This window comes from Solanum verrucosum, unplaced genomic scaffold (genome assembly GCF_900185275.1).
Source record: "Solanum verrucosum unplaced genomic scaffold, falcon-dt-bn FXZP01000176.1, whole genome shotgun sequence".
In the NCBI taxonomy this organism is placed as follows: Eukaryota; Viridiplantae; Streptophyta; class Magnoliopsida; order Solanales; family Solanaceae; genus Solanum; species Solanum verrucosum.
In genome coordinates this window covers 1,259,351-1,284,491 of record NW_026020412.1, presented here as the reverse complement: position 1 = coordinate 1,284,491, position 25,141 = coordinate 1,259,351, and the positions used below count along the sequence as shown (strand labels likewise).

The following is a 25,141-nucleotide window of genomic DNA, read 5'->3' as shown; positions in this document are numbered from 1 at the left end:
GCTTTAAGTGGTTGAGTAGGGAAGGTAATGAGGACATTTAAGACTCTGTATTGATGAAGGGAGGAGTTATATGCATTGATGAGGGGTCAAGCTCCCAAAGTGAAGTTTTACAGAGATGTTTGGTCGGGGCTTTCCCAGATAATGTCTCAGAGTTTCCCATCCAATCAGAAGTCAGAAGATGGGCAAACACCTTATGGAAACAAGTCATGCCTGAGCATCTATGAATTGGCAAACAGAAATTTCCTTTTTGAGTTCGCATTTTCCATAAGCACTTGATCGGTTCTTTTTTACTCTAAATAACATTTGAACAGTTGAACCTGTCAAAGATAAGTAGGTATATCCAAATCCTGGTTTTTGAGATTAGTCAACCGACTAATCACATTATAAAAGCGGGAGATTTTTTTGTGTAAAGCCTTTTCCCAAACTAAGAAGCACGTCTGGAATGATTGAAACAACAACATCAACTTCGAATCAATAGCTTTCCAGAATAGACTACACAATTGAGTATCAATCTTCTTCCATTTTCCCCTATCCTTTTCATTAATATCTGTAGCTTGTTTAATTAAGTAATCGTGAAAATGTTTCCCCTTACACCATAGTTATATTGAAGATGACCAAGTAGTTTGCACTACCTATTAAGGGTTCAATAGTGATAGAATGGTTCGAATTGTTGGAAATCATGGTTTTCTTAGAACCAAAAATATATAATCCGAGGGACATTTTTTTCAAATTAGTTGAAATAACCTCAAATCAAGGGTAAGATACAGCTACCAGATAAAATGATGATCCAAGGTCTGGGACAGAGCAGATCTCGTCGGAAACAGTGAGGATGTTTGCCGAAAGTCCACTGCCTCATTGGAAAGTGATCGGAATCTAGTGGAACCTGTATAGGTGGTCTCAGAATCAGGGGGTGAGTCTATCTGAAAAAAGGAACTCTCCCTCAAGTGGTCGGAACAGATCTGGCTGAGTTTTGGTCGTGGAGGTGTCCTGGTTCCATTGTGGTGTTGGTTTAATCACAACACCAATAGAAACACAGGTTATGTTAGACGGTCGTGAAAGTTGTCGGAAACTGGCACGGCAACATAATTTTATTCTTCCAATATGTTACTGACGTTAATCAGGCTCTAATATCATGCGAGGTGGAAGAGAAAATAAGAGAATAGGAGTAAATTAAGTTACCTGCTATGTATATTCTAGAATATTTACAAGGATACTGTTTGTAAATTTGTTTATCTCAAACTCAAAAAACTATACTATATAATATCCTAGTGCATTAAAGTCAATCTAAAAACATCACATTCTTTTTTTGGGGAAGTTACACATTTGGCTGCTCGTCTAAAATATGTACAGCCACTAGCCAATATACATATCTTATACAACTATTTATGCATATCTTATACATCTGTTGGCTAATCTTTTGGCAGGCAGTTATTTAAGTTAGTTTCCCTTCTTTCTTTTTGATGGGCAACTAAAAACAATTGTTGCTAAATAGGATCATCATTCATTTTTCTCAAATAACTTAATTTTTTTTCTTTAATTATTATTTTGTAACTCAAACACATTCTTTAAATACTCTCTCAATTTAAAAAAGAATGGCCTAGTTTGACTTGGAACGGAGTTTAAGAAAAGAAAAAAACTTTTTAATCTTGTGGTTCTAAATTGAAGTTATGTCAAATCATATATATCATATATATATATATATATATATATAGGGAAAATACGTTTAGTTGCGCGGACTCTTCACTTTTGATGCCGCACCCGTCTCGGATTCTTCAAAAATACACTACTTTTGGCGAATCCGACACGCACCCGTTGGCATTTTTGAAGAGTCCGAGCAACATAGAATTTATTAAAAACCCCCCTGAACTTGGCAGCAGAACTTACTTTAACACTTAAACTATACGAGCGTTTTTTTACCCCCCTAATTTCATTTCGCGTGAATTTAATACCATCCTAACGGATGACGTGGCAAAAAAAGAAAAGAAATCTTTTTGAAAGCGCGTTAAGTTATTTTTAAAAACAAGTAATGGTCCCACTTTGTATATATGAAAAAAAAGAAAGAAACCCACCCACCCCATTCTTCTTCTTCTTCAAACCCCCCCACCCTGCTTTTTCAAAACCCCACCTACCCCCTCTACCTGCTTGTCTTTTCTTCCTCAAACTCCCCACGTCACCCTATCCCCAACCCACCCCATCCTCTTTCTCCTTCTTCAAACTCTACATTCAAAGCACATAAATAAAAAGAATAAGATCCACATAATTTTTTTTACTCTTTAATTTGGAGATTTGATTTTTCTTAAAAAGTTATGAATTTTTTTGAAAATAAAGACTTGGGCATAAAAGAAGATGAGGTTTTGTCAACCGATCTATAATGTTAATGGTTGACAATGGCGATTGAAACAATGGGTAGAGAAAGGTGGTTGACAATGGCGATTGAAGCAATGGGTAGAGAAAGGTTTTTTTTTAAAGAAAAATCACTACAAAGAATTGTGTTTTTCTTGAATTAGTTAAGAATTCCACATTAGTCTGGTTCAACATGGGCTTGTGTTTTTGGTGTAAAAATCGTCATCGTGCTTGGAGTAGTGCAACACATGTTAGATCCACTTAGAATTGGTGTGGAGCAACAAAGCATAAGTAATATGTTTCCAGAAGAAGTTCAAATCAGTGCTCTTTTTATTGTGTTTAGAACAAAGAGTCTATAATTAGCTTTTAGCTTCTGCTTAATTTTCCTAGTTTTAACCTTCTTAATATATAGAATATGGTTCTGTTAATTGAAAAAAAAAAGTTGAGAATTAGAACTTGATTAGTATATAAAAAAAATAAAAATAAAGAACACCGACAATCGACAATGGCAGTAAATGACGTTGAGTATTGAAAAAAAATCACTGGTAATGACTTCAATTTTTCTTAAACTAATTAAGAACTAAAGATTAACTAGTATTTAAATATTCTGAAAAGGAAAGAAAGAAATGAATTTAAAAAATCAAAAATCAAATTTTAGAGAATTGCCAATGTGGCTATGACGTGGCGCGTGCGTAATACACTTGCCAACTTGAGACTGGTATTATATTTTTAGGGTGTTATTAATTCACTTCAAATATGTTAAGGGGGTATTTAAACGCCCGTATAGTTTTAGTGTTAAAGTAAGTTATACTGCCAAGTTCAGGGTTTTTTTTATGTATTTTCCCACATATATATATATATATATATATATATATATATATATATATATACTAGTTTTGATGCACATGAATATCAAACCATGTACTATACTATTTTTAAAAACTGTGAATATTATTAAATAAAAAAATTAAGTAAACAATTATAAAATGAATGATAAAGTATAAGTTCTTATGAATAGTGGATGTAAATTTTCTTATTATTACTACTGAAAGTTAGTCACTCTTAAAGTCCCTGAGTTACACCTCTTAAATGTACTTTCTCCTCCCTCCCCCATTGGCATTACTTAGTTAATATTGTATTGTTGGAGTTCTTACTTTTTATATAATATAATATAAAATATAGAAGATATACTAAATTGGATATTTTTAGTTGGAGTATTATATTAATTTACCATTCATATTAAGGAGTGTTCTAATTTCACTTAACTTTGAGATTGTCAATGTCCGTAAATCAAACTTGAGAAGAACAAAAAACTTTAAAAAAATCATGTGTAAAAATGTAAGGAAACCCCTCCATTTATATTAAACAAAGTGTAGTATGAGCATGTGCATATTTTTTTTTTTATCATAAAAATCACAACCCTTCGGAAAAGTCACAACTCATCGGAAAAGTCAAACTCTTTGGAAAAGTCGTAACCATTCAATGTGAAATGGTGTCTTCTTTTAATATAAAATATAGAAGATATACTAAATTGGGTGTTTTAAGAAGAAGAACAACAACGAAAAACTTTTAAAAAATTGTAGTTTAAAAATTTGAGGAAACCCCTGTAATTATAGCCAACAAAGGGTAGTGTATGAAAAATGTTTATTGTGCCTTATCAAAAAAATGTCACAACCCTTTAGAAAAGAAACAACCCTTCAAAAAGTTCACAATACATCGGAAAAGTCATATTTATTTGGAAAAGTCACAATCCTTCGAAAAAGTCACAACTTGTCGGAAAAGTCGCATACCTATAGAAAAGTCACAACCCTTCGAAAAGATCATAACTCATCATGAAAGTTATAACTCTTTGGAAATATCACAACCCTTCAATGTGAAAAGGTGTGTGCCTTTAATATTTTATACTTCCTCTGTCCCAATTTATGCGGCACTTTTCGTTTTTCGAGAGTCAAACAGTTTAAGTTTGACCGGCAATTTGCGCATGTAATGTTCAACTTTTTCGAAATGAAATTTATATATTTGTAAACTACGTAAAAAGTACTACAAGTCACAATAATTGATAATTCAAAATGTTTAAAAGATCTATGAAAAACTTACGTTATAAAATAGACTTGTTTGAATCTCGAAATCTGAAAAGTGCCACATAAAATGGGACGGAGGGAGTAATATAAAATAAATAAATAAATATAATACAATATAAAATATAGAAGATATACTAAATTTGGTGTTTTAAGTTGTGGGTATTACAATAATTCAACATTTAAGTTAGGTAGTTCATTCTTTTAAGATAGTATAGAATATATATAGATAAAAACATAGATATAGATTTATCTAATTTTAATTTGATGTGAAATTTTTAAAAATAAAGAAGACTCATAATTTAAGGATATGTAGAATATATAAAAATGACTTTTAACTTTCTGGTCTTAAAGATGCGCCCCACCCCCAAGAAAAAAATATATCCTATATTAAACTGAATAAAAATAAAAGTACAACAAATAAATTGGAAACGGAGGAGTACTAATTAATCTAGTTTGGACTCTTCAAACAAGTTTTTGATCGAATCCTTTTTCTCCAACAATTTGAGACTTTTCACAACTTGAAAACACCAAGTTGTAGTTTGTGCAACAGAAAATCATTGATGTTCTTGTCAAGTGGAAGTTGCTGCAAAAGTATATTTATGGCTATGAAAATGAGTACATATTAATTATCTAGATAGTCTTCTCGTTTGTAGTTGAGTTATTCCATTCTCCTTGTAGCATCAATTTTTGTTGATCTATCTAATTTATCCACAAAAAATACTGTAATTGAATAATTGATCAACTCTCACAATCTTCCTTGTTTTAAGAAGAAGAACAAAAACTTATAAAATTTGTAGTTTAAAAGTGTGATAAACCCCCACTATTTATAGACAACAAAGGATAGTATGAAAAGGTACTTATCGTGCCTTATCAGATAAATCACAAACCTTTAGAAAATCACAACTTTTTGGAAATGTCATAACTCATCAAAAAAGTCACAACTCTATAAAAAAGTCATAACCCTTCGGAAAAGTAACTACCCATCAATGTGAAAAGGTGTTAGCTTTTAATATAATCATATATCATATCATATATATATATATAAAATGAGAACCCTAGACCCGCCTACGTGGCGCCACCACAAACCAGGATTCCCTTTTAATTTATTTATTTCCAAAACTAGTCCTCCCCTTTCATGAAAAATTGTGACTTTTATGAAAAGTTGTCTTTTGTGAAAGGTTGTGACCTTTCCGAAGGGTTGTAACTTTTTCAAAGAGTTGTGATATTTCCGATAAGGCACAATAAGCATTTGTTCACACTATTCTTTGTTGTCTATAAATAGAGAGATTTTCTCTCATTTTAAAACAATGAAAATTTTGAACTTCTTCTTCTTCTGCACAATTAAATATTCGTGTACTTTACTCCTGTTGAGTGGCTCACTGACACCATTGTTTTTGTATCAATACACTGGTGAATAGAATCGTTCCATCCTTAGAGAACATTGTGCATTCAGTGGACTTGATTTTTTCTGGGTAATTTTACTAGTATAGAGTAAATAAATATAATATAAAATGTAGAATATATACTAAATTAGGTGTTTTAAGTTGGGGTATTAGAGTAATTTAACATTCAAGTTAGGGAGTTCATGGTTTTAAGGAAGTATATATATATATGCTAGATTCACCACACGTGCGTTGCACGTGGTTCCCTTGTCTTGAGATTGACATGTGTATGTAAATGTATTAGATTATATTAGTCAAAATATATCGTTTTTTTTAGATGACATTTCCTACAGTTGTAACCGTTATTTATGGGTCTCCAATTATAGATTCCTAAATATTTCCGCCTTACGCTTGAGTAATGTACTTCTTCATGGTGTTTTTTGGCGGTGTCTTTATTATAAAAGTAACTTTCTGAAGATAACCATAAATTCCATACAAATGGTGAAGTGGTGATACCACCATTAAAAGTTACAGTAGTGCTGCCCTCACTATTTCATCGGGGTATTATTTATACAACACGCAACAATATGAACACAATAATTTGGTATATGTTTCTTTAGTAGTTGTCTTTGTTTGGCCCGATCATAACGACTTTGGATTCCACTTGTATTGAGTTGTATCAAACCAAATAGCTTACTAAATTTTCGACTAAAAGTGAGACCAGCTCATTATGTACACAACTCCCCAAATATTGACTGATCAAAACTGCTTTACCATCTGAACTCATAGATAATTTTAAAGATTACAGTGCTTCATTAGCAAACTCACCTTTCATTAATGGTCTCTGGTGAGGATTATCAGATGAGTAGACGCTTCAATCATCGATTATGCACAAAGACTCCAGTTAGAAGGGACTCTGCTCGACGAAAACTGTGGCATATTACGAACATTGACATTGAGAGGGAGCATACGATACTCAATATCTAGCTCTCTGAATATCTTTACCATTTCCTTAACTAAAAGGGCTGTCTTTGCCCATCTCTCTCTCATGTCTTGCAAATTCATTGTGTGTGTAATCCATACTGACCATCTTATCCTGGGTAAGTGTTCAATATCTCTCATCACTTTTGTTCTGAATATACCTAACAGTACAGAAGCCATACCATAAATTATTATAAGGGGAAGAATATTACTCATTTCGTTTCAATTTGTTTGTTTGGTTTTGAGTATATGGAGTTTTAGGAAGTTAAGAATAATTTTGAATCTTGTGGTCTTAAGCATTGTGATGTGAAAAGTTGATATTAAAGAGTTGCAAAAAGAAAAAAGATGTTTTTTTTGACAAACACAATAAGAAAGTAAGAAAAACAAATCGACACGGAGGAGCTCTGGTTTCTTGCTTAAGCTGAGAAGCAAGTCAAAAAAAGGCGTTCTGTTCCGTCTATTTACCAACATTACTATTTTCAGAAAAAGAGTCAGGACGGGTGATTTGTGTGTAGAAAGACTACTAAGATGAGTGTATTCTTATGTTGAGCATCATAAAAGAGTAAGTCAACCACTATAACACAAGAGATCCGTAAAGGAAACAACTAAAATTGATCAATGGAAGATGAATAGTTGTATATACCTTGTTATTTTCTCTTTCATCAATGCTATTTTTTCCATAGGAGTTGAGATATGCATGCCAAATTCGATTGCATCTCGCATGTCTGTACTGTGATAGTAGTTACTTATGGGCTTTGTAGATAAGACACTATTGGGATATATGATCTTCGGGCTATCGTATCTCAGAAGTACTGTAGCCAATATATTCATCTCTTCTACAATCATCTGTAACCCAAAAATCAAAAAAGGTCCTTTAATATACAAATCAGAATGGTATCTAAAAATCTATATTAGAGTGGATGAATTCTTACACGAACTCTGTCAATTTCAACATGGTCTCCTACATCAAATGGGTGCATCACAAATAAGAATATTATTGCCTTGAATGTCATCTTGGCCATGTTTCCCAACATCAATACGGCCAGAAGAACCTGAGTGCTCATAAAGAACAGGAAATGTGTAGTGGCAACTTTGAGGATAAGAAGCCAAACAACCAGTATGATGGCCCCTACTAAGACGTTCAACATGTGATGCAGTTTGTCCACAACAGTCTTTGTGTCTCAGTCGCCACGTGGCCTGAATCTCGATGAGTGCAACAATGTTAACTCCAGGGGTAAAAATGTATTAGTACCATTGATGAGGGTAGCGTAGGGTAATAGTCTGCAATAATTTGATGCATAAAAAATGTTATCAGTAAGATGCAACATGCGGATAACCTAAGGCTAGCAGTAACAGATATATTTATATATTATAATGACTGTTTTTATAATTGCCAGGGGACTGCAGGTAAGCAGAAGAACCAATAATAGTCCATATAATTGTTGCCTCAAGGCGATGTAACAAAGTCGATTAGTGCTCTGTATATGCTAGTTTGTATGATACTTTCCCTCTGGACTGCGAAGCAGATTTGGTGTGACTATGATGCATACAAGAGGGTAGCAGTAAGATGTAAAGAGCAAAAGCTTAAGGTAAGAAGTAACACATATATGGGACTCTGTAATTCCAAATGCCAGAGGACCGTATATACTCAGTAGAACAAATAATAGTATGTGTTATTGTTGCCACAAGGGGAAGAAACAAAGTATGTGAGTGGGCTGTACTCTTAGGCAATATTCCATCTGGAATGTTATTCATATTGTTCACTTTCAGAATGCCGTGAGTAATTGTACAAGCAGCCGTGGTAATGAAAGATAAAATTAATAAAGGGAATGTGTGTTTGCGGTTAGTGTGTGTGCAGGGAAAACAATTAAATTGCCGAAGGACAAGGTTATGTTTTAGTAAAGCAGTATTTTCAATATGAGGGTGTGTTGTTACATACCTGTGCGTCATCTGTTTGGGGAGAAAACATCTGCGTTTATGAGTTATAAAGAGTGGGAAATGATGGGTTACATCTGTTTGGGAATACTGGAAGTTGGTGTCTGTTCAACGCGGAAGTGGTTGAAGTGGTGGCCTATGCTTTTGATACATGTATGGAAATGTTTTTCTACTATATTTGGCAACCAGACACACTACTTTGCTTGTTGGTGTATGGCATTATAGACTATGTATACAATTTAAGCATTAGGAATGTGAGTCAGAGTTGTATAGTTGTTGCCTAAAGGGGATGAAACAAAATTCATGGTATTTTCCTGTAGGAATATGAGTCAGAGTTGGGGTGAATGTGATGCATAACAGAGGTTAAGAGTAAGATGTAAAGAGCCCAATCGTAAGGTTAGAATTAATCCAAATATAGGAAATTTGTAGTTGCAAATGTCAGGGAATTGTATAAATGCAGGCGAACAAACTGTAGTCAGTCGTATTGTTGCAGAGGGGAAGGAACAAAGTGAATGAGAGGACTGTAATCGTAGGCAATATTCAATGTGGAATGTGATTCACATTGCGTAGTTTCAGAATGTTGTGAGCAATTGTAGGGTACCAAGCAGCCGTGTTAATGTAAGTTTAAAGTAATAACGGATTAGCATAGAAAAGGGAATTGTCAAGACAAATATCGTCTTGACATTAAATCACACAAAAAAATTTAAAATGCAAGAAGAAGAAGAATAGTGTCACGCCCCGAGCTACCCCCGAGACGCGGACACGGGACCTAGGACCACAAGTGATCCCAAGCTAACCCTGCTGGCATGCTCATGAGCATACTAAAGATAATAAACTGATGCAGAAGCTAATTCATAAATAAATCTGAAAAGATGGGGAATACCCATATACTATAACTGAATATATCAAATCTGAGAGTTTAATACAAAAGAAATATCAAACTCAAAATACTAAGTTGAATCTAACTATGTCTGAAATAAGCCTCTAAACTGACTAGAAATGTTGGGACATGCCCCAACTAAGTCTAGCAAAACTGAAACTAAAGACTAAAAGCGATAAAGATAAACATGTCACCTCGAAGAATGAGGACTCACCACTGATGCTGCTGAACTGGAGATCGGGAATCGATCTAAGCGTGATCTGGATGCTGAGAAGCTGAACCTACATCACGAGAAGATGTAGCGCACGTATGCATCAGTACTTGAAAGGTACTGAGCATGCAGTAAAGCTGAAATAACATATAACTGAACAAAGCAATAAAGCAATGAAATAATCTGGACATGATATAGATACTGAAAATACTGAATACTGAGTTAACTGATGCAATGACCAAATTTATAACATGCTGAGACTGAATACTGACTGTACTGAAATATGGTCAATGCAAAAGAGTCTGACTGAACTGTGGGAGCTACTAATAACCGACATAAAACCACATGAGCTAAATGTGGAGTCTGATGTATACGCCCCATCGAGAGGACCCAATATACCCTGCCAGAGGTATAGAGGCATGCTGGCGTGATCACTAAACTGATGTTGCCCATAGAGGGGACTTACACCTACGTGGCTCGTAGTTTTGAGACTATATGGGTATGCTGAACCCTAGTCCAACTCGGTATTATGCTACTCCCAATGAATTAAGTGGTTAACACATTATGACTGAGTTATGTAAAGTACTGGATAACTCAAAACTGAACATGCAAACTGAGAATGCAAAAATTAATCTGATAATGATGCATTAATAACTGAGGCATGTATAACTGAATAACTGAGATATCTGACCTAGCATGTGTAATTCAAGAACTAAAGAAATACATAGCTATGGTTCTGAAATTCATGCGAGAAACGATGTAATAACATGATAATCTAATTTGGAACATCTAAATAACTAATTCATGATGATCTGTTGAAATTCTAGAAACCCTAGGTCTATTCATGATAAGGGAATCAAGAAACTGACTGAATTCTAGGGACCCAATGGGTGAAAGGAACCCACTAGTGAAATCCCACATACCTGGTGACGAATTTCACGGAGAAATCTTTCGATTTCGAGGCTGGAACTGACGGAACCTTGCTGCGTTCTTGAACTAGGGTTCTTGACCTTTTTCTCCTATCTTGATTCTAATTTTCTAAGTTTTGATTAATGATTTTGACTAAGGTAAGTTCTAGTTATGTTTCTAGGCTTAAACTGACTAAAACCTCATGATCTAGGGTCTAAACGACGTATCTTAGGGGTTAAACGAAATAGGAAAAGACTAAAAGACCCCTGACTTAGCTGCTGTCGGATTGACTGATGGACGGGACTGACGGGCCGTCATTCAATCGACGGTCCGTCGATTGGATCCGTAGGTCGAGTCTGCCCGACAGGGCTTCACTAAAACGAGCATAACTTTTTACTTGGAGGTCGGAATTTAGCAAACTCGGTGGCGTTGGAAAGATAATTCAATTATCTATCATATCATAGGTCATGGGACACACAATTCTTTTTGTGCTAAAAGTTATGACCTTCTGAAGTTGATCCATCAACAATTTTCAGCTAACTAGCTGTTAATCCTCACCTACGGTCAGACCTACGAACCGTGGATCGATTGACGGTCCGTGCTAGTCAACCGTCAATCGGGACTGAAGCTGGGTTTTTGGGGCATCGATCCACGGACACGAACTACAGTCCGTGACCTGACCTACGGACCGTAAGTTCGGCCGTGGGTCAACACTTAGCCAAATTTTCTGACTAAGTTCTGGGGAAGTTTTCTGTCACGAACCACGGACCTGCAAGACGGACCGTGAGTCCATCTACGGTCTATGGATGGTGTCCGTGAGTGCCACCTGTAACACCACAAATCTGAAATCTCTATTTTCGGATACGGGGTGTTACAAGTAGGAGATTTAAAAAATTGTGGTTGAAAATGAATGGGAACCCCTCTATAGTCAACAAAGGGTAGTATGAACAAGTATTTTTTGTGTGAATATTAAAAATATTGTGGTTGAAAATGAGAGGAAACCTCTCTACTTATAGTCAACAAAGGGTAGTATGAACAAGTATTTTTTGTGTTTTATCTGAAAAGTCATTACCTTTCCGAGAAGTCACAACCCTTTCGAAAAGTCACAACTTGTTGAAAAAGTCAAAGCTCTTGGGAAAAGTCACGACTCATCGAAAAATCACAACCCTTTGAAAAAAGTCACAACTTATCAGAAAAGTCAGTACTCATCGAAAAAGTCACAACCTAAGTTAGGGATATTATAGTAATTTGACATTCAAGTTAGGAGTTCATGCTTTTAAGGTAATATAGATATATATATAATACTAATTACTAATACTAATAGTGGGAAGCTCCATAGTTGAAAGTTGAATTATGAAAATATCCCTAATCATATTAAAAATAACCACTTTGTCCTAATAACTTAATTAACACTATTCCTCTAATAACTTTTACATGTTAGAAACTAAAATGTTTATCTTCTGTCAATTGGATAATTAAAGGGGGGGGGGGGGTACTAGTTCTATCTGCTACAATTATTGTAGACTTTTAGTGTCCAAACCTTTTAAAATTACCAGTTACAGTATCAAACTTTTCATATTACAACATTTATATATTTGATCTTTTAAACTTCAACCAGTTAAATACTCTATACCCTTTTCATAGTTTTTGCACTTTATAAAGTTACCACACTGTCAGATTTCTTTATCATTTTATTCTTACTCCTCTTCTGTTAGACTACACAAAAAGCTATTACTATTGCCCTTTTATTTGTTGAGTTTTGCCTAGTATAAGGTAATACTCCCTCCGTCCCATTTTATATGAGATACTTTGACTCGGTACGGAGTTTAAGAAAGTAAGGAAGACTTTTAAAACTTGTGATTCAAAATGAATGATAGAAATTTGTGTGGCTGTAAATCATTTCATTAAGGGTAAAATAGATATTTTATAGTTAGATTGTTACTTTATATAGAAATGTGTCATTCTTTTTGGGACTGACTAAAAAGGAAAGTGAGTCATATAAATTGGGACAGAGGGAGTACTATTTTTTCCCTTTGAACAAGTTCAGTTTCAGCTTACTGCTTGAATATGGCTTGTGTTTACGAAATAATGTGTACAAATAATATATTTTAATTTAGTTATTTCACACTTTATTCTTTTAGTTTGCTCCAAAAATATCACTTTGGGAGTAATTACTGAACCAAATTCATAAGTATGTATATATTTCATGAGTCTGATTTTATATCCAACTTTATTGGTTTCGTTTTGTGTCATTTTGGATGCTTTGTGGCCTCTCACTTCTAATATAGTATAGATATTTATTTTTTAAACATTATTAGTATCATACCTGAATTTTCTATCTTCGTAAAGAAAGAAAATAACTCCCAAGCATGTATCTCATTTTGTTACATGACAGATGAATAATATTGCATTACAAATATATGTTGTATTTGAATCTACTTTTTAACTCAATTGCTGTTCAACTTTGTAGGTTCAGAATTTCAATTATACACACATTTAAATAGAGTATTATATACTCCATTTTAGGAAGTCTATATTTATTTGCATGAGACACACGTGCGTTACACGTGTCCAGAAACTAGTGTACCAAAATGCTCTTTAATCTTGTGGCCTTAAACATGCCACGTGGAAGGTTGAAGTTAAAGTGTTGTCACAAAAGGAAAGGGGTCAATTCTTTTTAAAACAGACTAAAAAGGAAACTAGGCCATTCTTTTTTAAACAGAGGGAGTAATATTTATGTGACTTTATAAAGTTTGCACTCATTGACATGATTGTACACACGCATTGCGTGCTCATAGATTAGTTTTTCCTATATTTGTTGTGATCTCATATATGCACTGAACCAGCTAGCAATTTCAATTACTAAGTGCTAGATTCTTATTATTCTATTTGAATGGTTCTTTTGCAGGATACATAGCATATAATTTTGTAATAGGTGCATACTCGTATTGGGGACCAAAGGCTGGTTATTACATATACCACATGGTAAGCATTCGAGTCATCACTTCATAAGTATTCTCAAAAGACACATATGTAAATCTGTTGATAACATCTTTCTTTCTGTGAGTGTGTCTTTCTTGGGAATTACTATTTGTAAGTTTAATGAGTTCAGTTGGTGAAATGCCCACCCTGTTACATTGTTTTTGTTGCATGAACTAGTTATCAGTCTTGAATTTTAAACAAATGAAAACCAAAAAGCATATGTCAGTGGTAGGCAACTGATCTGCAATTGGTTCCTTTTGCAGAACAATGCAGATCTGATGTTTGGAGGTATTACTATCATATGTGGAATATTTGGAACCTTAGCAGGAGGTTTTATTCTGGATCGAATGACTAACACGATATCCAATGCCTTTAAGGTAGATTCCTAGCATTCCAAAGGTTTTCTTTTAATATCTAAATCTCACAAAACTGCTTTCAGATCTAAATATTTGGGAACGTGATCACTCTAGTTGTATTTCCATTTACTCAACTGATCAGCCTTCTCTTGTGTAGTGTTCCTGATATGATGCAGGATACACTCAAGCGGATATAGTAAATAACAAATTGATTAATGCAAATGACTGGAGAGAATTTTTTTTTAGGAATTGAAGAATAAAAAGAAGCTTAGAACCTTATTGAATGTCCATGTTAACAATTGATATATGAAAATAAATATCACCCCAAATAACGACAATGAACAAAGCTGTAAATATTTTAAGAAAAAAAGAATTACTGTCATGAATTAAGCTTGAGAGTAATTGCCAAGTACAATCCAAACAAAGAGATTCTACCCTCACAATGTGTGTCTCGAATCTCAAAATATGTCACAAACTATCAACCAAGCTGATGAAAAATAAGTCAGGAGGTCCTTTTTTATTTTGACAAGAGTCCAGAGGTCCTTTTAAAGGACCAAAAATCAAACAGAAATATCCACCAGTGCATTGCTATAGGCTTTAGTCTTCTGCACTGCAAAACTTCTGATAGAACGACCATAGCTTTGTGTAGATGAGTCAAAATGATGAACCATTTAAACCTCTGGAAACTAGATTTCGATATCTAAAGTATTGGTTTAGTTTGCATGTTTTTGATTGAGAAATATTCTCTAATGAAGTGAAGTCATGTGCTACTCAATCTCAAATGTTGCTCCAACTTTCCAACTCTATTTTTTGACCTCTAAATAGCTCCTTAGGTCCGTAAGTTACCAGTTTTTTAAAAAATAGCTCCATAGCCCCATTTTGGCCCTCCATGAACCATATACATATGGCATATAAACTCAAGTCATTAAAAATATTTTTTTCTTATGCTATCCGGGCCTTCCAGGATCATAGCAGTTCCTTTTGATATTCTGTGCATGCAGTTGCATCCTTCTCGTGTTTTGACCTTTCCTGAAATGCGAAAGTGGTGTCTTAAGGCCTAGTGAAAGGTAGTACCTCACTTATTGAAAGAGGAGCTTGAGTAATTCTTTCTTCAAGTGTGTCTGGTCTATTACCCATCTTGTGGAAAAGAAAATTTGAGAAAAGATAAAAGAAAGAGAAAGGTTAGTCATGTCATGATCCAAAAACTGGAGGGTCATGACAGACATCTCCGAGCATTCTACCCACCAAGCTATCTCTGACTTTACTTATGCTTAACTCAATCAAGGCAAACAGTGGGACTTTAGGCAGTTCTGTTCCTGCACATGGACTCCTGGTGGCCCTACTATCACGCAGCAGTTATGACAAAACATTATTAGTATCAAAACATGCATTTAGGGGTAAAGTCGCCACTTACTCAAGTTCGAAACTTAGGGGTTAATGTTATGTCTCTAGTATGTCACCATGTGGCAATCCACACAATTAACTGTTCCAAGGTGCCAATTACATCCAAATAAATCAGCTCTAAACGAGAGTCTTCGGACAAAGGTCAAGGTGGTCCAAATCCCGTCATACTGATCAACCCATTTCCATTTGATTTATAAATTACCCATAGCCTAATAAGATCAGAGTCCTATTACTAGGGCTCATCAAAATATCCAAACTATTCAATCCTCAAAAATTCTATGTTTGAAATTTTGGCAAATCTCATGAGTTCCTATCTTTTCTTAATTTTCTTGAATTGTGGATGGTTGGTAAGAATTTCTCAGCGTATGAAGCAATGATAACAGTAAGATACATGCTAAGTGCAAGAAAATAGAGAGGAGAGAACTGGGGGGTGAGTTGGGTGCTATGAGAAGTCTGTCTGAAGGTCCTTGGGTAGTAGGGGGGGACTTCAATGTTATTAGATACCCAGCAGAAAGATCCAATTGCTCTAGGATTAATGGTGCTATGACTGAATTTTCTGAATGCATTGAGGAATTGGAATTAGTAGACCCTCCTACACTTGGAGAAGAGGGGAAGGGCACCAAACAGCTTCCAGAATTGATAGATTCTCTATAGCTCACAATGGGAGGAGCAGTTCACTTTTATCAAGCAATCCACAATGCCAAAGTTGGGATCTGACCACAACCCAATTCTACTGACATGTGGGAATCTGAATTTTAAGAAGTCCTACTTCAAATTCGAAAATTGGTGGATGAGAGTGGAAGGATTCAAGGAAGATGTGAAATTATGGTGGCAATCTTTTGTAATAATTGGAACCCCAGGTTTTGTTTTGGCAGAAAAGCTGAAACTTTTGAAAGGAAAGATGAAGGAATGGAGTAAGAATAATAGAAAAAATTGTAAAGCACAAAAGGAGGAGATTATGGAGGAGCTGGCCAAATGGGAAGCTGTACAGGAACAAAGAGTGCTCACAGAGGAGGAGATCCAACAAAAAACAAAGTTGGCTAGCACTTATGAGCAAGTAGCTAAGAATGAAGAAATAAGATGGAGTTAAAGATCAAGAATCCAGTTTTTTCACAGAGTAGCGACTTCTCAGAAGAGGTATAATTCCATTCAGTCTCTACTGGTGGATGGATGCAATACTAATGATCCCTCTGTCATTAAAGAGGCCATCAAAAGCTTCTGCCAAAATTTGTACACAGAACCAGAGGAGTGGAGGCCTGAGCTACAATTACAAGGGATCACAACCATTAGTGTGGAGGAGCAGATAGAACTAGAGGGTCCTTTTGAGGAGGAAGAGATCTTAGGCTGCTTAAAGCTTTGTGCTATGGAGAAAGCACCTGGACCTGATGGTTTCCCCATGTCCTTTTACTTGTCTTTCTGGGAGATCCTAAAAGAGAATATTATAAAGGCTATAAAAGAATTCCAGGCTAGACAGATTACTGAGAAGAGCTTTAATGCTACTTTTATAGCACTCATCCCCAAGAAAGCCGGTGCTGCTGAACTTAAAGACTTCAGACCAATAAGTCTGATTACTGGAGTTTACAAGGTGATAGCAAAACTATTGGCAGAAAGGCTGAAAAGAGTGATTGATAAGCTTGTCAACAAAAACCAAATGGCATTCATTAAAGGAAGACAAATAATGGATGCAGCTCTCATTGCAAGTGAGTGTGCGGACTCCAGATTGAAAGGAAACATTCCAGGGGTAATGTGCAAGCTGGACGTTGAAAAACATATGATCATGTAAATTGGGGTTTCCTACTAAACACCTTGAGACAAATGGGTTTTGGAGAAAGATGGGTGGCATGGATAAAATTTTGCATATGCACTGTGAGATTCTCCATTCTTGTAAATGGAGAACCGGTGGGTTTTTTCTCTTTAGGAAGGGGAATCAGACAAGGTGATCCTCTTTCACCCTTTTTATTTATCCTGGTAATGGAGGGATTTGATAGCTTGATAAGGATTGCTACTCAAAACAGGTGGATCAGAGGTTTCCAGATTAGTGGAAACAATGGTGATATTAAAGAGATTTGCCATCTACTTTATGCAGATGACACCGTGATTTTCTGTGAGCCACGGGAGGAGCAATTTAGATTCATCAAACTAATTTTGTTGTTTTTTGAAGCTTGTACAGGTCTGAAAGTTAACTGGGGAAAGAGCAGTTTATATCCTATTAAGGATGTGACAAACATCCAAAGTCTAGCTGACATTTTGGGCTGCGGAGTGGGGAAATTGCCCACAACTTATTTGGGTATGCCTTTAGGTAATACACACAAAGACTTGAAGATATGGGACAACATAGTCGAGAAGACTGAAAAGAGACTAGCCAGATGGAAGGCTCAATACATTTCTTTTGGTGGCAAACACATTCTTATCAACTTTGTTCTAGACTCTCTCCCAACATATGTTATGTCTCTTTTCACTATACTGGCAAAAGTGGTTAAGAAATTGAACAAACTTAGGAGAGATTTCCTTTGGCATGGTTGCAAAGAGAACAAAGGATACAATTTGGTCAAGTGGGCGACAGTTTTGCATAGAAAAGATAAAGATGGCTTGGGCATCAGTGATTTGAGGAAGCATAACAACAGTCTTTTGATGAAATGGTTGTGGAGATACACTGAGGAGAGGCAAGCTTTGTGGAAAGATTTGATTAAATGTAAATATGGGGAGGATGGATTCTGGTGTAGTAACATAAGCACGGATGCTTATGGAGCGGGGGTTTGGAGAGCTATTAGAAACTTATGGCCCAAGTTAGAAGCAAATTTACATATCAAGGTGGGGGATGGAAGGAGAACTAGATTCTGGTGGGATGTATGGATCAAACAAACCCCCCTAAAAGACCTGTTTCCTGATCTATTTATTTTGTGCACCAATTATGAGGCAATGATCAGTGATTGTTGGACAGTACAAGGTTGGAATCTCTATTTCAGTAGACTTCTAAATGATTGGGAAATAGAGAGAGTAGCCAAATTGTTGGAGGAAGTGGGGGATTTTGCAGGCACCAATACTGACAATGATGTTGTTAGATGGTCACACGGTAAGGATGGGATCTTCACAGTTGGCAGGGCATATAAAAGGAGTGCAACTTGCAAAGTAGCAGATACCAGAGTTCATGGAAAAATATCTGGAGGACTGCAGCACCAACAAAAGTTAAATGCTTTACTTGGTTGGTCATTAGAAAGGCATGCTTGACACATGAAGTCTTGAGGAAGAAAAGAAAGATCATACTTCCGTGGTGCTCTTTATGTGGAAAGACGGGAGAAACTAATAGTCACCTATTATTACATTGTACTTTCACAGCACAAATATGGTCCATGTTTCTCAACTATTTAGAAGTGAAATGGACTATGCCCGAACATACAGCTGATTTACTTAGTTGTTGGATCAAGAGAGGAGGTAGCAAGAGAGAAGACCTGGTGGAATTTGATTCCACATTGCATTTTGTGGACAATGTGGAAGGAGAGGAATAGTAGGAATTTTGAAGATATATCCAATTCCATTCACAAGGTTAAATGGAATTGCATTGTATCTCTATATTTTTGGTGTAAAGAGATAGGATCAGAGGATTTAGATCAACTTTTAGAACTCTTAGGATCCTTGTAAGTATTATGCTTTTTGTTCTTTTCTGATTTTTTAAAGGTCCCCAGCATATCCTTAATGCTGAATAAAACAATGTTTACCAATTCTCAAAAAGATATCTTATAGTATGAAACAATTTGAATTAGAGTAATAAGTTGATCACTAACTCAAAGCTAGTGAAATAGAAATAGAGAATTTAACTAAAAGGGTCATGGAGATGCTGCTCGGAAAGGTTTCTTCTGGAACTTGATGTGAATAAGTTAAGGACTCCTTTATATAGAATTGGGAAGGGGACGGCGTGAAACTGTGTCCAACAAGGTGATTAGTTTGTTAGTACTCCTAGAAGGAGTCTTAAATGCTAATTCTTATTGTATTAAGTATGTGATACTCTTTTTGATAAGGTAAGTAAGCATTATATTATAAAACAAAGCAACTTGGCACTAAGAAAGTGCAAAAGCAGTACACTATCTTGAATCCCTCATAACAAACAAAAACAAAAAGGGAGGATTCCACTGTACAAAAATCTGTTCTTGCAAAGTATCTATAAAATCTAGCATGCTGTGTTCATCCTGAAGATTACACCAAAAAGCCAACAACCACAAACATTTGTATTTGAGCTTTTGTACGTTATCTGTTTTCCCCTCAAAACATTTTATCATTTCTTTCCTTCCGTACAACCCAACACACACAAGCAGGTACTGTATTCCAAATCTTCTTCAATAGTTTACTAATTCCTTTGAGTGCCCAGCCGTGCAATGTCCAGCTTGAAGAATAAACCTATTTTTCCCTGTCTTCTTCTGCTGTCGAAATACTCGTTAGCCATGAAACCGCATCTGTAATTTGCCTCTTTTTAATAAATGCCATTGGAGATTTTGCAACGATAGCATTCATTACCTTCTTTAATCTTTCTGCTAGTAGTTTAGAAATGATTTTGTAGAAACTCCCCACCAGACTTATTGGTCTGAAATCCTTTATTTCCTCTACCCAGCTTTCTTAGGCATTAATGCAGTGAAAGATGCATTAAAATTTCTTTCAATATTTCCACTCTGATACAAAAAGCTCACCATAGCCATAATATTTTCCTTTACTGCAGTCCAGTAGTGCTTGTAAGATATCTTATTGAAACCATCAGGTCCTGGAGCCTTTTCCCCTTCATCACATAAACCTTATTATCCAATGCTTGTTCAGTCAGAAACCCCAAATTTATGGCGTTTCTCACTAGGATGGAAAATATTGACTATTTGGGCTTATACAACTCTCCCTTGTTTCAATTAAGCAGATTCTCTGTTATCAAAGGATGAATGGCAAAGTTCAGTTGTCATGTTAATCTCACGTATTCTCCTGTGGTGTATTGATGTTATACCAATTCCTGCCACTAATGATGTCAGTGTACTCTGTGCAGCTTCTTTCAGTGGCAACATTTTTTGGAGCAATATTTTGCTTTGCTGCCTTTTGTTTTAAGAGCTTGTATGCCTTCATCGCTCTATTTGCAATAGGAGAATTGTTAGTATTTGCAACACAGGTAATTTATTTGATCATGTTATTTGTGTTCTCTACTCTTTTTTTGAAACTGATTTCTGTTCTCTACCCCTTTTTAAAAAAAACTGATTTGTGTTCTCTATTTTATATCGTAGTGCTTTTAATAACAAATTCAATTTTGCTTATTTCTCAGCAGCATGCTTTCTTGCAAGGAGATTCCTTCCCCTTCCTCTTTTCCTTTGATTCTTGTGATGTTGACTAGTGTTAGTAGATGTTGCATCTGAGATCAGAAGTCTAATTTGTTGTGAGGCAAAAATAACGATCCAGAACTATTAGAATTGTTTTGCTATGATTGGTATTGCCACTGAAGTTTTTCCTTGCTCTTGACTGGCTTTGACATTGTTACCTGTCATATCCCAATTACTTTGACATGATGGCTTAGTTGTATTTATCTAACATTCGATGACTATTAGCCAGTTCCTTACTTCTTTAACATTGTACACTACGAATGCAGGCCCCTGTAAATTATGTCTGTCTGCATTGCGTCAAACCAAGTATGAGACCATTGTCTATGGCTATGTCCACTGTTTCGATTCACATATTTGGTGATGTGCCTTCCTCTCCTCTTGTGGGGATTCTCCAGGTTTGTTTTCTTTTGAAGTAAATATATAAGAGCTTATGTTGATGCATTTTTTTTTCTAATTAAGACTGTTAAATATGGAAAAAGTTGATATTCTGTAATCATAGAAAGATTCCCAAATTCCTGTAATTAGGGTTGCGTATTGGTCAGTTCGATTTTGAAGTTTATTGGTTCGACCTATCGGTTATCGGTTTGTAGACAAGTTAAACCATTAAGATATTGGCTTATCGGTTATCGGTTTGTCGACAAGTTAAACCATTAAGATGTTGGCTGATCGGTTATCGGTTTATTGGTTATGGATCGTTATCAGTTTAACCGTTAAAATTTGACACAAAAATAATAATAAAAAATTATTTGGAAACAAAGTGACAAACCAAATGAACCATGCACATGAGTTGACGAATTGCATTTTGCTCAAAAGCAAACACTGGCACATTATAGAATAACTGAGTGTTTGAGACAGCAAGAAATAAAAGTATGAAATTAAACCCTAATGTTACACCTTGTTTGGATGGTTGTTACCCGTTGTATTGTATTGTTAGTTTAAATACAATATTTGTTTTGATTGTTACTTAAATTCGTATCGTATCATTTAAATTCATCGTTAGGTAATGACGGAAAAACCATTTATGTAACGACCGATTTGGTGTGATCGCGTCATTACCTTAATATTTTCTTGTCATTTTGTCTTATTTATTATTTAATAATTATATTTCATCTTTTACCCTACCTTTTCATAGGAGCTCTACCCCGTATTATACTTTTCTTGTAGGTTTACCATTCAAACTATGGATGTGTGACATTATGTAATGACGGAGAACGATAAAATCTATCCAAACATTGTATTCATTAAAACAATACAGTACGATACAATACAGCACAATACAATACAATAGGATACATTATGAAACAATACATAACAATCATCCAAACAAATAAGTCAAGAACTTTATATACCGAATGGTGTAAATATAATTTATTAATTTATTATAGGGTTATTGGTTAACCCGTTAAGAAAAAACCTCAAACTGTTAAGAACCGATAACGATAATAAAAAAAAAATTAAAACCGTTACCAAAACTGCTAAATTAATAACCCATTACCAATTACCCAATAAGTTTTTTCGGTTCGGTGAACCTTCTGATCATCAGACTCTCTCTCTCCACCTTCTCTTCTCTTTTACTCCTCTCTCCTCCTCCCACCCACGAGAGAAATGGAGCACACCATCTATTTTGCAATTGGATTCAAGTCTTTTGACACTCCTTGGTCAGTAGACTCATACGAATGGACTGGAAGAAGTAGAAATGCCATCACTAGAACATCTTTCACCAAGAAGACAATGGAATGGATTGTCCAGATTCTCTCTGAAGCTTCTAAGACAGAAGGAAAATGTAGTCAAAAGGTGGAAGAAGAAAAAAAACATTGTCAGAAACCTTTTGTGCTAGGAAATTCAACAAATACGGCAGATACATTAGTCTCATTATTGTAAGGGGCAGGAGGAAGTCAGTCATCATCATCCCTGAACTGACTTTCAACTCTGTCTGGGCCTTCATTGCGGAGAAAACGAGGACATTCACTGCCAACCAAAAGAGGGAGACTGGCAGAGATAACCACAGATTAATAGACAACAAACTTCCTTTTGCTGAAGCAGTCAGATTTCAGAAACAGTAAATGGTGTAACAGGGAAGAAAATAATTCAGATAACCTGCATGCCCAGTAATCTGCGTGCACACATTAGACTAATGACTCGTGAGGGAGGATCCATTCTACATGTAAAACTGGAACGTGCTTCCACACATCCTTAACTTAATGTACCATGAAGATGTTCACATGATCGTAACTGATTACCGGGCATGAATCCGTATGCCCATATATTCAACACGACATACATACAAGCAACGTGCATGCTAAACTAGTAGAACCTTGTAAGTCGAACACACATAAACTTAATGTTGTTCTAGCATGTACATTATACTAGCTTATACAATATGCACATTCAACAGATATAACATGTTATGCATAATGAAGTTACAATAATTTAATGGTGAGTTGTTTGCTTAGCAGTTTGATCGCATTTTTACTTGGTAGCTGAACTTGAAATAAAATTGGTCTTTCTGGACACGTTTGCTGGTTTAGCAGTTGTATGCTTTTATTTCCAGGACGTGGGAAGTGATAAGGCTTCTAGTTGGGATGTGGGAAGTTCTCACCTATTCTCTGTATCAAGACAGATTTTCCAGACTTAACTTCCAGCAAACAACATAACGCTTTCTTATACGCAGCTATGTATACTTCCAAAAGAAAAGAAAATGCCATGATGCTGATATTTGGCTGCTAAGTTTCTTTTCAATGGAGAAAATTGATTGACCAACTCTACCTCTTAAATATCCTATGCCAAAAAAGGCTACTACTTTTAGAGAATACAAGCTAAGGAGCCTAAAACCAGAAAACATACATCTTTTATTTGCTAGTTTTGAAGTTCTTGCTTTAAGATAGATGCTAAATATTTGTTTTATCCCAAAATTCAAATTTTTGATACATGAAAATAGCAACTATTTTAGGAGAAGTTGTTCCAATAATTAGATGTGTTCCCTGTATCCCAACAGGATGATCCTTTTCCCTTCCTATTAAAGCAATAAAATGATAAAACAGGGTTGACTACGTGTTAATTAGTTTTGATAAGGGGTTCACATATGAAACAAGGTCCCCCATTCCCTTTAGTAAATGATAATAATGTCAGGACATAATTAAATCAGTAAATTTTGATATTTATGTACTGACAGTATTATTGATTAAGAAATCAATTACAAGTAACTATATACATAGTCAATGTGGATTGGCGACATAGACAAGATGACGAGTGTGTGTTGGTTGAACCATAAATTATTTCTCTGTCGGAGAACTTGAACACTAAATTATTTAGTTGATCATGGGTTGATTCAATGGTACAATCCTCGAGGTTAACATTTTCTTTTCACAGGATCACATTAATAATTGGAGAGTTACTGCTCTAATCCTCACATCCGTTCTGTTTCTGGCGTCTGGAATATGGGTTATAGGTAAAGTTTTCCAACAGAATTTATATCCATCCAAATGTGATTGAAGATTAAATGTTACATTTATTTGTACATGCAGGGATCTTTCTTCATAGTGTTGATCGATTTAATGAAGAAAATGAGCTTCAAGTTAGTGTTACTGACAGATCAAACACAATTCCACTACTTGGGGAGACAACTCAAAAGTCTTTGATAAATCTTTGATTTTCTCTTTTATCATTTTCTTTTGGGACTTGCAAAATTGCTATGTAATTTCTTTGATACTTATCTATCTTGTGTTTAGATTCTGTTTATGCATCAAGGGAAGCTTCTTGTCTCTCTCTAGTGCAGTTAAACCAAACATGGTGGCGAAAAGGACCACAATTTGGCTCAAATATTTTCTACTTTGTCGAAGAAAAAAAAAGAAGGTAAATTACATAAATCTCATAGTTTTAATATGAAATTACAATCTATCCCTAATAAGTTTCTAATTACATTAATCCCTTAAAAATTAAAAAAATCGGATACAATAATTGAAGCTCGGATACATCAAAGAAATAAGGGATTTTGGGGATTTTTAAAAGTAATAGGAGATAATGAAAATAAGTGAAACAAAAGGTGTATTTCTGTAATTTGTCCAAAATAATATTAATATTTTCGAATCTAGGAAAATCTCACAACTACAAGCGTATTAGACGAATTGCATTTATTAGCAATCTTAGTTATTACAATTGCCACCAAAAGTAAATTCATATGATATATACCAAAAATTATCTCCGGTGAAATCAATCAATCCAATTTAAAACAGTAACCCAAGTATACTGCAACATCCCTAAAATTATATTAATAGAATGGAAATCATACGAAGAGGGTGCTTTATTATTATTAGTTTTTTAATTATTTTTTTTAAG

The 25,141-nt window shown here is 35.1% G+C and overlaps 1 protein-coding gene across 1 annotated transcript in view; it reads left to right on the top strand.

The window, feature by feature from the left end:
- Positions 1–24,625, top strand: part of LOC125840728 (probable sphingolipid transporter spinster homolog 2) — a 43,385-nt gene extending 18,760 nt beyond the window's left edge. Inside the window, exons 11-16 of the mRNA XM_049519698.1 lie at positions 13,631–13,707; positions 13,968–14,081; positions 20,482–20,601; positions 21,073–21,201; positions 24,176–24,254; positions 24,331–24,625. Of these exons, the coding sequence (XP_049375655.1) occupies positions 13,631–13,707; positions 13,968–14,081; positions 20,482–20,601; positions 21,073–21,201; positions 24,176–24,254; positions 24,331–24,455 (644 nt within the window). The 3' untranslated portion in view covers positions 24,456–24,625. The remainder of the gene's footprint in view (positions 1–13,630; positions 13,708–13,967; positions 14,082–20,481; positions 20,602–21,072; positions 21,202–24,175; positions 24,255–24,330) is intronic.
- The last annotated feature ends 516 nt before the right edge of the window (positions 24,626–25,141 follow it).